General features: G+C 40.6%; 1 protein-coding gene across 3 annotated transcripts; it reads right to left on the minus strand.

The window, feature by feature from the left end:
* Nucleotides 1-539: 539 nt before the first annotated feature.
* On the minus strand, nt 540-13,177 carry LOC115006368 (very-long-chain (3R)-3-hydroxyacyl-CoA dehydratase-like). Of its 3 annotated transcripts, none has more exons than XM_029428572.1 (11): nt 12,977-13,177; nt 11,119-11,164; nt 10,842-10,915; nt 9,861-10,025; nt 9,014-9,062; nt 8,752-8,862; nt 7,095-7,222; nt 3,558-3,670; nt 3,368-3,474; nt 3,110-3,241; nt 540-2,530 (listed from the first exon to the last, which is right to left on the minus strand). In XM_029428572.1, exons 1-11 carry the CDS (start codon nt 13,055-13,057, stop codon nt 2,454-2,456), a joined length of 1,083 nt encoding a protein of 360 aa, XP_029284432.1. In that variant the 5' UTR covers nt 13,058-13,177; the 3' UTR covers nt 540-2,453. The 3 variants fall into 3 exon arrangements, with proteins under 3 accessions (XP_029284432.1, XP_029284431.1, XP_029284433.1); XM_029428571.1 differs by having other exon boundaries at nt 9,014-9,065; XM_029428573.1 differs by lacking the exons at nt 11,119-11,164; nt 12,977-13,177 and adding an exon at nt 11,040-11,098 and having other exon boundaries at nt 9,014-9,065.
* Between the last annotated feature and the right edge of the window lie 489 nt (nt 13,178-13,666).

Here is a 13,666-nt window from a genome sequence, read left to right on the forward strand (position 1 = left end):
TGTTCTGGTTCATTAGATCTCTGCTGAGATATGCTGGAGATTACATGAGTTCACCATAATGTCCAAATAAGGATAATAAAGGTTTAACTTGGAAGGGATCTCTTAATGGCCCGTTTGAAGGCTGATGCATACGAACACCTAACTATTGTTTTCAGACAGAACTGAAAAGTTGTGAATCTATCCTTTAACCACTCATCAAGACGCTTTAATAGATATTTTACAACAGTGTTTGCCGTGCCGTATTGATAGCATTATATGCGTTGGCATCTGTAGCTAAAAACGTACAAATACACACCTACGATTGAGGTAGATGGCGAGGTTAGTTGTACAGAAGTTATTTGGAAAAGCAAACTGAATCATTTGGGACCTTTTAACATGCATAACAAAAAGCTGCAACGTCCAGTTTGATCCTGGACTTGAACGTCACACCTCTACTTACCTCCATGTTTCTTGTCTGCATCAAAATTTCGGGAAAAAAATACAAATCTTAAAACATTTTTGACATTTCACAAGAGGAACGGAGGAAAAAACACCCCACCTCCAAACTCAGATGTTTATTTTTGTCAGGAAACTTGACTTCTGAAATGCAATACATGTTTAAATCAAGCTGTATGTCCACTACACAGCCTTCCCAATAGACACTTTTAGAAGAATCAACCTGAAACAAACAAATAAAGTCAACATCCTCAGTAAACACAAATAAATATAATAAAAAGGAAAGTCTCAAAGGTGAACATATTGGAACGGGCAAAATAAAAACAAAGAACTCATGTACAGTCAGTGGACGGTCACATGACCAAAACATCCCGGTTCAAATCTTTATGATGGTATTGTAAGTTTAAAAAAAAGAAAAGAACAAATGGTGCAGTCTAAAGTGCAGCACACACTGACCACACACACACACATCTGTGTGGGCTTACACTACATTGAGAAAAAGGTGTTGCTTTCCTTCAATTCATCTCAGTGTCCACATGTAGGCTCCATCAGGGTCGAGGGGTAGCAACACACTTTGCTGTATTCTTCAATAATAATAATAATAATAATAATAATAATAATAATAATAATAATAATAATAATAATAATAATAATCACTTCTGGCACCATAAATTCTACACATACAGTAGGCGCTTTAAAGCAGAGACCTAAACTCTGGAGGTGCAGTCAGTCCAGAACAGGCGTGTACTCAGTGGAGTTAGCGTTACAGTATTAATGAGCTAAAAGCATTTGTCAAGTTAAAAAAAGATCATCTTTTTATGAGGACTACTTCCTCACCCACCATTCCTATTCTCCATTACACTTTCTCCTATTTTGCTGTTTGTATTCTTTCAGCATGCAACAAATACACAATACTTCCTTCATTACGTGTCAATCCCACCTTCCCTCCAGGACGAAGTTCACAGGAAGTGAAACAATTGAGATCTATTTGTAACAGGTTTCCTTCTACAGTCATTTGCATGACTTTGTTAATATTCAAAGCAGCGAATGACTGACAGCGTCCTCCAAGGCTCATTGTGAGGAACGCAACTCTGAAAACAACGGACATCTAAATTTAAAACGGACAGTTTATAGTTAAGAGCCAGTGTTTTCATGCAAAGGCATCTGAAATAATGTCTCCATCGTTTATCACACACACATGATCAACTTTACATCAATGCTGACGGATTTTCCAAAGAATTTACATGTTCAATATCAACTTGCAGAGACTTGAAACTTGCTCGAGATTGTCGTTTCTTCATGCTGTCGCACATGGGAACAATATTCAAACTCTCACGATATACGTTCAATAAAGAATTCAGTCTTCTGACCAAACATCGACATAAGAGAGGTGATCGTATTAATCTGCTGGTCTCAGAAAAAGACAACTCAAAATTCACAAAGAGTGAAGCATCCTCGAAAACTCCACAACAGAGAGTTTTAAAACTGTATTGACTTTCAATTGTATTAACACGCAACAATATAACACAAATATAAATGTTAATGAATATTGACTGATGGATCTGTGAATTGTAATTATTTGGTTAAAAGACCATTGAAGAGCCGTAACAATAACAATATTATCTCTGACAAGGACCATCATTTAAAAAATAATGAAAGAAATGAAGCAAAAATGACGGATCTGTAACAGCGAGTTCATTCATAGAAACTGTTTTCCTAAACCACATTATCCCCTACTCTAATCGTTTACCCGACAAGGAAATCTACTGAAAAGTAAATGTATGGGATCGACCTGTGTCCTCTGGTGACATCCGTTGAAGTCGTGGAGCAGGTACAGTAGGATTTACAGGATGTGGTCTTGAGAAGGTTAACAGTTCACCCAGTGGAGGAATAAGGAGCGCAGTACACATCAGGTCAGTGTGTGCGTGTAGGAAGATGAGGAAAGGCAATTAGAGGAAAAGAAGACTGCAGCTTTAAGAGGACGGCAGTTCATGGTGCGTTAGAAATAAACTGATGAGTTATTGGACTTTCCTTTTCCTCGAGCGGAATCGTCTCCTCCTCTGCTTGTACAGGTGGCGGAAATTGATGAAGAGTCCTGGGGAGGAGAAGAAAGCCGTCAGTATATGTTGACAGACTAGTTGTTATATTTGTCTCATCGGGTGGCTGCACAAACTTTGTCTCTTTGTCTCTGCTGACTAACAGTTTGAACAGCCCTACATGAGTGACTCATTCATTTATCCAAAGCCTTTTCAGACACATAATAATAACAATCCAATGAAATCACTGCTGTCTAAACAGTCAGGTCTGTTATTAAACGATTTGACAAAAAGTAGAATACGTTATAGCACATTTACTGAACAAAGCTGATCAGTGTTCGTGCACCAAATGTGGACTCAAAGCTTCTATTTCTTTGTGATTCTTTATTTTATGATTCTATCACCCTCATTTCTTTCTCTTTTTTTTAAATGAACAAAATCCTTTAAATTGACTAAAGTGACTCATCAGATTAAATGAGTCTTTTTTAACTAAATCCACTTTCTTTGATTGAATATTACTCATCAGTTTATTTAGATTGGTGCAGCATTCAAATGTTGATTTAGAATTTGAATGTCAACGTTATGAATGAAGCTTCAAACCATTTGGTACAGTTCACCCCTGTTAATGGATGTCTCACCCAGAAACATGAGGACCAGGTAGAGCTGCAAAGTGTAGGAGAAGCTTAAAGAGTGTCCCAGCAGCGCAGGGAGGGGGAGGCTGAACAGACGCGTCTCGTCGAAGATGGGCAGGGACTGGATCACGGCCACTGCTGGAAACATGCACAGAACCACTCACTGTCAGCAACACCTAAGACATGTAACCCATATTAACAGTCTCTAGAGTGATCCCAACTTTTGTTTATGCCACCATCTTCCTCAGTAAACTAGTCTCTCACCTTCAGCCACAACCCCCAGCGGGTACAGAGGGATCCAGAGGCTGTATCTCAGCCACGTCAACAGCTTCCACTCTGTGCTGATGCAGGCCAGCATGTAGAAAGGGTACCTGATGTGGAGAAGGAAGAGCTGATGTTACAGAAAGCACAACACATGTTCACCAGAGAGGGGAAGACGGTGACCGGAGCGGACCTGAAGATCTCGATGGTGCTCCACAGGTAGAAGACGAAGAAGACAACGGGTTTGTTCTGCATGTCTTCCAGACTGCCGAAGATCACAAACAGAATGACGTTCCTGCCTGCCACCTGCAACATCACAGAGCACAGTCAACAGAGATCGCAGCCACTATAGTTCAAATTAAGTCATATCTTAACCCTTAGGAGTCGACCGTCACGCCGGCGTGATCAGATCACGTGACTGCTTCTGTCGAAAGTACTGGCTTGAAACTCTCTGCCAGTCTTTGTTTCATGCAAATAGACGCAGTAAAAACGGAGATACGATGATATAAAATTAATAGAAAAATATTTTTGCGCATGCAAATGTAGCATGTGCCCACTCAGCGTGGCATCCCGCTTATTCTGCAGCTCACGCCGACCCCCCACCGACTCTACACAACGGACAGCAGAGCAGCACACAAAGTAAAGTCACACAAACACTTTTTGACACAGAAGGAAACAGCTGCTCTCATGTTGCTGACGCAGACAGCACGTAGACACACTCACATGAACACTGCTTATATCGGTGAATAAAAAGATACCAAACATTGACATGCTAAACATTTCTTACATTTCTTTAGTAAGGCAGAATCAAAAGTATGCGAAGAAGGCCAAATTAGCCCCGGACTCCAGAGGGTTAATGCTTCAGCATACGTTTAGTGCTGCTTTAGACCAGGGATGGGCAACTGGCAGCTCGCATGCGGCCCCCGCCCTCACCTTGTGCGGCACGCGAGTCAATTTCCAGAAATCAATACAATTATTGGTTTCACAGTTGTAAACAAGCAAATCATTCAAACCAAGTTCCGCTAGAGGTGAGTATTATGAATATTAGAGGTGTGATTTACAGATGCACACAGAGATAAGGTGGATGAGCCGTGGGAAATGCTTGGAGATGTAATTTGCGCTACACGCTGAAATCCCCATGTTCTTGGAGAACACCATCCAATGTGATTCAAGAGCGTACTGCGCAAAACTCTCCTCGACCTGGCCTTCCTTGCGGACATTACATCGCATCTTAAATCGCCTGAATATGTAGTTACAGGGAAGATGCCAAACCCTGTCGGATCTATATGCGCACATGAACGCATTTCTTACTAAACTGGTTCTGTTTAAAGAACACTTCCTCTCATGTGAAGAGATGCACAAAGATGCCCCCCGAATGTGAGAAAACATTACCCAAGAACAGAGCCGACAGTTTAAGATTTCCACGCCACGCAGCGCGTTATCCACTGACCCCCTCTCCGCTGCTATCAGCGAGCAGCCCCCTTGTTGCAGCTTGAAATGTGTGAACTGCAGTCAGAACACTTCTTTCTAGCAAAGCGAGGAAGAGGGGAATTTCCTTTCGGAGACTGTCTGCTACCCGAGTCCCGCTTTCCACTCCTCAGGGATTTTGCGCTCTCAATGGCCAGCATGTTTGGCCGCACATACATCTGAGAGAGCAACTTCTCTACGATGAAGCACGTCAAGTCAAGGGAGAGAAACAGACTGACAGATGAGACACTGTTCCATCTCATGCGGATCAGATGTAAAAATGTTGATGTTGACATTCAGTGTATTGTGCACCAGCAGGAGGCCACAAGTATCTCATTAAACATACAAACATACAATAGAAATACAATAAAAAGATGAATATTAGTTGTTAAACTCAGTGTTGGTGTTTGTTTACATTGAGTTATGATATTTGAGGCTCCATTTGCATATGAAATAATATATCACTCAGGAATGCAGATGATCTGTTTATGTGTAAAGCTAATTAATAATATAATTAAATGACTTGGGAATTAAATGAATTAGGACTACTAAATGCATTTGAATATGAAAAATAGAAAGTTCCATAGTCCTGTGTAATACAGAGAGAGAGAGAGAAAGAGAGAGAGAGAGAGAGAGAGAGAGAGAGAGAGAGAGAGAGATAGAGAGAGAGAGAGGAGACGAGAGAGAGAGAGAGACAGAGAGAGAGAGAGAGAGAGACAGAGAGAGAGAGAGAGGAGAGAGAGAGAGAGAAGAGAGAGAGAGCGACAGAGGGAGAGAAGAGAGAGAGAGAGATATAGAGGAGAGAGAGATAGAGCAGAGAGAGGAGAGACAAAGAGACAGAGAGCGAGAGATAGAGAGAGAGAGAGAAGAGAGAGAGGAGATAGAGAGCAAGATAGATAGAGATACTAGAGAGGAACATAGAGAGAGACAGAGATAGACATATAGAGAGAAAGAGAGAGATAGACATATAAAGATAGAGAGTAGAGAGAGAAAGATAAAGATACGATAGAAGAGAAGAGAATATATAACATAAAATAGAGTATATGTCATATAGAACCAAGAGTAACAAGATGACTATATTACAATAAAAATTAATAACTATTAATTCTTTCTTAATAATACTAGATCAGACTTCTAGAACTCTCTCTCTCTCTTCTCGAGAACGCTACAGTTATACTTGAGCCCAATCTACTCTGAGTTCCTCCATATATACACTATTAGATTATCCTCTATTTCTCTCTATATATCTACTTAGATAGAACATAGATGAATCTCTATCTTCTAATATCTATATCTCTCTATATCTATATAATATCGCGATAGAGAGAGAGAGCTGTGGAAACATGTTGAAAAATAGAAATTGGTACAATAAAATCAAATGTATTGCCTGTATATATTTAGTTATTTTCATTAAATGAGTCGCTATAGTTGGCTATTTAAATGATGGGGTTATAGTGTCCTACTGATGGAAGTGCATGGTCACAAAGTGGCCCTCTGGTAGTTAGGACACATTTCTTGTGGCCCTCTCGATCCTCAAAGTTGCCCATCCCTGCTTTAGACAATAGTGTTCTTTTAAGTGTCTGAAAATGTGCAACTTTAGCCCTATATATATATATATATATATATTTCAACCTTTCTCTACTTAAGGGAAGAAGTGTTACGTGCTGTGGTGCGTCTCTTTCTCTCCCTCTAATTGTCTTCCTTCAGGTACCGCCTCTCAGGTGATCTCAATCCCTCATCAGGGCCTGGAGGTAAAAGACTTGGGAGAGCTGCACCTGTCCCAGCCGTGTGATCCGCGTTCACGTTTTAACTCTGCAGCAACGCCTGTGTGATCGCTTTGACTGTGGCTGTGATTAGGGTGTGACAATTTGTGTTTTATTGTTGTTCCCCTCATCCCCTGGAGTATCGGGGAATGTAACAAATGCCAGCTTTTTCCCACGCCTGTGAGTGAAGGACAACACATCCTACGAACTAGTTCATAGCAACGCCCTGAGGATGAACTGGGATGGCTGTGAGCTAGGTCACTCACGGTCTTGTGTCTGGATGCACTAAAACCCCGCAGCAAGCCTGAAACCTGAAGCTCTTATAACTGCACATTAACGCCACTGTTGTTTAAAAATGTAATTTTCAGGTGTCCACATACTTTGAGCCATATAGCGTATGTGGGAATACTTTTTACAGTAATTAAACTTCTTTTGTTTTTAATGACCTCAATGTTTAAGTGTTGCTGGAGTTTCCGACAAGACTCTCTCCCCTGTGTTACCTGTATCATAGCAGGAAAGAATCCAGTCTTAACCAGACCCAACAATGGATTGATGACTTCGAGCACAGCCATCATCTGACAGAAATACATCATGTCAGCCGTGGTGTGGAAGGTATCGTAGAACGAATCTGTGAGAGAAACAAACAGACAGACATAATTAAACAGCACATCGCATGAGCCACTATCCATAATCCTCATCATTTGCAAAACAAATCCCTGCTGTGTAGCAGTGTTCCTGTTTCAATTCAAATGAGCTCATCTGTGAATCGCTCCTCACAAACAAAACCCTCTCTCTCTCTCAGTGTTTCTGGTCCTCCTTTGTTTCATGTTAATTATGTGCGTCCATTTTTGTGTTTCATAAACCCTCCAAAACCTGCTAATTATTTTTTTACATTTATTATTTAACCCATAAAATTCAAAAGCTATTAAAAGGAGTAAAATGTATTCCGGTTTTTATCTTTATTTTGTCCATCCCTCTGCCAATTCTGCTTTTACCCCAACTGTTTGACGTTGAGTGTCTTTGTTTTTACTTTTACATGCAACTGACAAGGTGACTAAACATAAACTGTGATGCTTCATGTGCAGGTTTCATGTCGATGTAAGCAGCAGTTTATGGCATACTGAATTGAACTGAAGATAGTAGATGCCTCTCCAGGAACCATCACCTTATCGTGGTGGAGAGGTTTGTGTGTCCCTATGAACCTGAGAGCTGTGATGTCTGGAGCTTTGTGCTCCTGGTAGGGTCTCCCAAGGCAAATTGGTCTCAGGTGAGGGGCCAGACTAAGAATGGTTCAAAACGGGCAGCAGAGGCTGGCTATGGGGACGTGGAACGTCACCTCTCTGAGGGGGAAGGAGCCGGAACTAGTGCGGGAAGTGGAGCGTTACCAGTTGGATCTGGTGGGGCTTACCTCTACGCACAGTCTTGGCTCTGGAACCGTACTCTTGGATAGGGGTTGGACTCTATTCTTCTCCGGAGTTGCCCAAGGTGTGAGGCGTCGGGCCGGGGTGGGGATACTCACAAGCCCCCGGCTGAGCGTCTCCCTACACCTTCAGGTTATGGGGGGGGGAACTCTGACTGTTGTTTGTGCCTATGCCCCAAACCGCAGTTCGGAGTATTCGGCCTTCTTGGAGACCCTGAATGGAGCCCTGCAGGGGGCTCCAGTAGGGGACTCTGTAGTTCTGCTGGGAGACTTTAATGCACACGTGGGAAACGATGGAGACGCCTGGAGAGGTGTGATTGGGAGGAACGGCCTCCCTGATCTAAACCCGAACGGTCATTTGTTGTTGGATTTCTGTGCTAGTCATGGAATGGCCGTAATGAACACCATGTTCGAACATAAGGATGCTCATAAGCAAATAACCGCTGTGTGTGCAAAGGTCCAAACTTTACCTCGCAGGTTTGTTTGCACGTTCAAGACCAAATCATTGTCAGTGTGAAGATAAGTAATGCACACACTGTGTATTTACAGCAACAGCACAAAGGTTGGAGAAGCAGGGGGGCTAACTTGCCGTGAATCAGGTGTTCGTACAAACTTTAATAAACCTTCGATTAACAAACTTTGTATTATTTACTCTGGATCTTTGCATTCCTGTGGCAGATGACCTGGACCTAAACTTCACTTCATAAACTGACAGCGTGTTTTCTTTTTTTACAAACCTTGACCAAGAATGAAGAGTCGAACTGTCATGTTGACAAAGATCCAGGAGAATCCCAGGAACTGCACCAGGTTGTACATAAACAAGTAGCCTCTCTTCAGCCCGAGGTAGGCTGAGGGACAGAAGAAAATAACTCCAATTAACTGATGCTAATGTTGCTTAAACTCCTCCTACAGGATAGTACATGATACTTTAAAGACACATATTAGAAGCATTTCTGTGAGTTCCTGATGTTTGCAGGTGAAGTGCTCGGTGTGACTCACGGTCTGTACGAACTCTCGACTCCACACTTATCTTGTTTATCTTCTCCTCCTCCTGAAAGAGATCACACCATCAGAATCTCACTCTGCAATGACCAAACATGTGTTACATTGTTTTTTTTTTAATATATTTTCTGCAAACTTCACTTGTTTTAATATGGGCAATGACAGGATCGCCCAATTTTTCAAGTGAATTGACTTATTTATTTATTTAATTTATTCATTTAAAAAAGCCATAATTTAGAAAATGTTGTTTTATTATGAATACATTTATAAACAAAAACAAGATTATATCTTCCTAAATGTGTATCAACAAGCTCCTGCAATCTTAACAGCAATAAGTGACTCTGAAACATATAAATGTTGCTTTGTTTGATCCCAACACAGACTGCATTGGATCCTTTAGGAAAACTGATACAGCATTCCCGTAATAGACGCCACGTTTTTCAAAGATTGTGACAACCCGGTGGGAGGTGGCTCTGTCGACTCATGTGTACGTTCACATTAAATCCCAGTGAAGATGAGAATTATCAGACAGCTTATTAAAATGACACCGGTCCCAAGTCTTCCTATACCACAACGAGCGATGCAAAGTTTTATGGGCTTGCTTTGCAAGGCTAAGCATGAGGAGCTGAGCTGGGGCTAAAAAGAGCTTCATCCAGGCCTGTTGGTTCTTGGCTGCACCAACTGTCCTAACTGAACTATAATAATCCCATAACGCTGGTTTGCATCAACTAAGACTACATGTTGTACTCATTTGCCTTCACAACAGACTCATGCCATGTTTGCATTAGCAGACGGAAGCCTTTTCCTTCTGAACTTATCTTTATTTCTCAAGTTCCCACAGTACCTTAGCCTGAAGCTCCATCTCTGCATCGGACTCGTCCAGCCAGCGGTCGAAGTCCGGAGCCAAAAACAGAGGCTTCTTCTGCTGCTGTGTCAGCCGGTCCCACCAACGCTCCTCCTGCTTCTTGAGCTTGATGTCAACCTGGCGCTGTGTTGACTTATGGTTGACCTGAAGACACAGTATTAGAAATGTATATAAGGTTTCTTAACTGAGACACACAGAAGACAATGACATAATGTGAGTAGCTGCTGTGTGAACAGTTTGTGCTTCTGTATCCTTTACACAAGAAGACTGTGACTCCACATTTCATCCACTACTGACGGTCAATAACTTTGGATGGTTAAAGGACACATAACTGTGTGACATGTATAACTATCACGTCTTATCTTAAGTCACTCAAACCCAACATATGGCAAACTGCTTCTTATCCAATTTGGTTGAGGAAAAAGTAGAGTAAAAAGCTGCAGCTCTTTGTCTCAGAAACAAATTCCCTGTGACTGAATGTCCCGGGCCGTCATGTACCAGCTAATCAGGCCTTTGTTCAGCAGGGAGGCATTTTTTAATTACAGAGCACCTTGCCTTGACGGCAGTCATTTCTCGGAGGTACACTCGCTCAATCAGCGCCTCTACGCCTTATCACGCTCGTTCGGGAATTGAAAATATGATAAAACTTTTTCTTTCATTGGAAGTCTTCAGAAATTAAAACTTCATCACGTGTTTTAGATAAAGGCCATTATTTTATTTTTTATATTTATTTCCAGTTATCTGTGAGTGATGCTGGAAGGGTCTGACATTTACACCCATCTTACAAAGTGACAACATTAAAATGTTTCCCTGGAAGATAGCACAATAAGAGAGAATATCAAATCAATAACTCACTCTAGCGTTTACTTTGAATTATATTACGATGATGCAAAAACAAAAACTGTCAATATAACAATTGATTTCACCACTAACTAGTAATAGATAATAAAAGCTCAATACCTCAGGTCTGACAGGTTCCAGGAACTCCAAACTGAACATGTATTCATTATCTCCTTTAGCTCCATGACCCTGTGCTGTGGAACAGGATTAAGATGGGATTCTTACATTATGACAACATCACATTTACATGTGTTTCATACAGAAATTGCTATCATAACAGACATCATGAATCATTTGGAAGTTTATGGATTATTTTACTTCAAAATGTTCATTATGCAACTTCTCTTCTCTTCTCTCCATCCTTTTTCTCTTTACATGCACCAATGTAAATACCAACCTCGGAACTGAAGTGTGTGGTTTTCTTGCAGGCTGATGTCGAGATTCTGAAAAACACAACGGCAGCCATCACAACCAACCCGACACTGTACACAATGCAAATGCCATTATAAGTGTGGTAATATTCTATGTTTTTGTTACTGCCAACAAATGCCATTAAAGGATCAAAACAAACTAAGCTGTCGTCTCTCAATACGTAAAGACCCTTTCTGTTACACTAAACCCTGAGCCCATTGGTTTCTACTGAAGGCGTAAATCTTTAAAAACAGGTCACAAATATCTAAATGATTTTCTAAAACAGCTGGGCACTGTAGGTCTTGGCAAATGTTACTCAAATAGGAGTAAATAGCGTATTTGTTGGAGACTATTTACAACGGCGGATGCAATAAATAAAATAATAAAAAATAAATAAATCATAGCCATGTAGGGCTGGGCGATATGGAGAAAATCAAACATCACAATATTTTTGATCAAATAACTCCATGTCGATTTTACGAGGATATTTTAGGGTTGATCATTAGTGATTTCACAAAATATTCATCCGATGAGATTTTACGCTAAATATTCATCAGTAATGTGGATATAATGAATAAGTGGGCAAAGGCAAATAATAGCACCAGTAGCTTAGTCCGTAGGGAATCAGCTTGTGAACCGGAGGGTCGCCAGAATGGACCAAGTACTGGAGATTTTCCAGCACTGCCGAGGTTCCTTTGAGCAAGTCACAGGACCCCCACACTGCTCCCCAGGCTGCCCACTGCTCATTATACTAGGATGGGTTAAATGCAGAGACTAGTTTTCACTGTGCGTGCTGTGTACATGTGTGACAATTAAAAGATCCATTTCTATTTCCTGTCCAGATCAGCTAGAACATCCTGGTAAATTACATCACTTTACTATAATGCTGCATTTAAAACCAGTAAAAGACATTTTTGTTATATCTGACAAAATATTTCACCTCATATCACAATATTTATATACTATTGATATATTGCCCTATAAGGTGTAGCTTCAGCTTGATGGGCATTTAGGAGGCTGTAATGTCGTGCTAATGAATTGTATTGCATTATACTGAGAACGCTTCTTATATTTAGTCTTTCCTCGTTGATAAATGGGCTTAAAATGTGAAACATGTCTGGTGCTCTTCTGCCAGCCTGTTTCAGTTATCATTAAGACATTCTCCCAAGAGGCTCAACAAGATCCAGAGCAACCATTAAAAGTCATGCATCTTTTATAAGACATTTGTCGAACAGATGCAGGACGAGGATGGAGCAGCAGGAGGAGAACCTGTATTTCATGTTACCAGTGCACACACACAGCCAGCAGAATGAAATGCAAGTAGTCAGTGAAGACAAAACACACCCAAATACAGATTTATACTATTTCTATTTCTGATAATTATATCAGAAGTATTTGTTTAAGTAGCCAGGAAGTTCAGCAATAATTTCCAGCTGTTATTCTTAATGTCCCATATTGTAAGTGTTGATTTCTACCATAAATAGAAAAAACAAAGTATGACCACGACGACAGACAATAAGTGTTATCAATGCCCGTTAAATTGTGTTATGTAGGCGGCAAAAACATAAATATATACTTTTATGGACATAGAACAAATGTGACAATTACGTTATTACAGTATTATTAGTTTTCTTCTGGCCATCACACATTAACGTCAGAGGTCAATTTAGCCATGTGACGCTAGCTAAGGGTTAGGCTATCTGCAGCGTAGTGTTTAAAACATTAATCAGCCACTGTTACACGCGCAGCATTAATATAATAAAGGCATTTAAACACATGTCTTGAGCAGTAAACGACAGGTCTGTGTGAGTTAAAGCTGAAAGCCGCCAGATGGATGTTGTTACCTTTGCATCGCTCAGATCCACCCGGAGGTAAATCTCTCCGTGCCGCTGAGCCCAGTAAACATGAGGAGTGAGGATCTGCATTGTCACTCTGTGTTTTGTGGCATCTACATGCCATATAAATGTGAAAAATGTTACTCAAACTAATGAAGTCCTCATCTGACAGTCTGCTGACAACCCCCACACTCACAACAGAGGGGATATGATGGAGCATGTTTCCGGGAGGAGGCCGCTCACGGACTTCAAAATAAGAATCCTAAAGCGCTAATTAAGAAACTTCAAAATAAAAGTCCTCAAACCTTTTTTTTTAAGTATTAGTTGTTAAGTTACTGTAATTGACAGACCATCTATTTAGTAAGGGTCAGGCAAAATACAATTGTTTCTTTTCGGTCAAAGAGTGTGTAGTGATTTTAATGTGTATAGCTTTATTTCTTTGCTTGTTTTCCCTGGAGATGTGCATTAACATGAGCAGAACAAATGAAGTGAAATGTATTTGATATATTACAGTATATATATTTACATTACTCTTTCTGCACTTTACTGCTTTTTGTACTTCTGGTAAACTGCATTTTGTGGCCTCGTACTCTGTGCAATGACAATACAATTTAACCTAATCTAAAAACTCTAAAAATGACATCTACTCCTTCTCCCTTAGTGAAACGAAATGCAGAATCTATGAAATATTAACACAAG

The sequence above is a fragment of the Cottoperca gobio genome, chromosome 3 (assembly GCF_900634415.1).
Source record: "Cottoperca gobio chromosome 3, fCotGob3.1, whole genome shotgun sequence".
In the NCBI taxonomy this organism is placed as follows: Eukaryota; Metazoa; Chordata; class Actinopteri; order Perciformes; family Bovichtidae; genus Cottoperca; species Cottoperca gobio.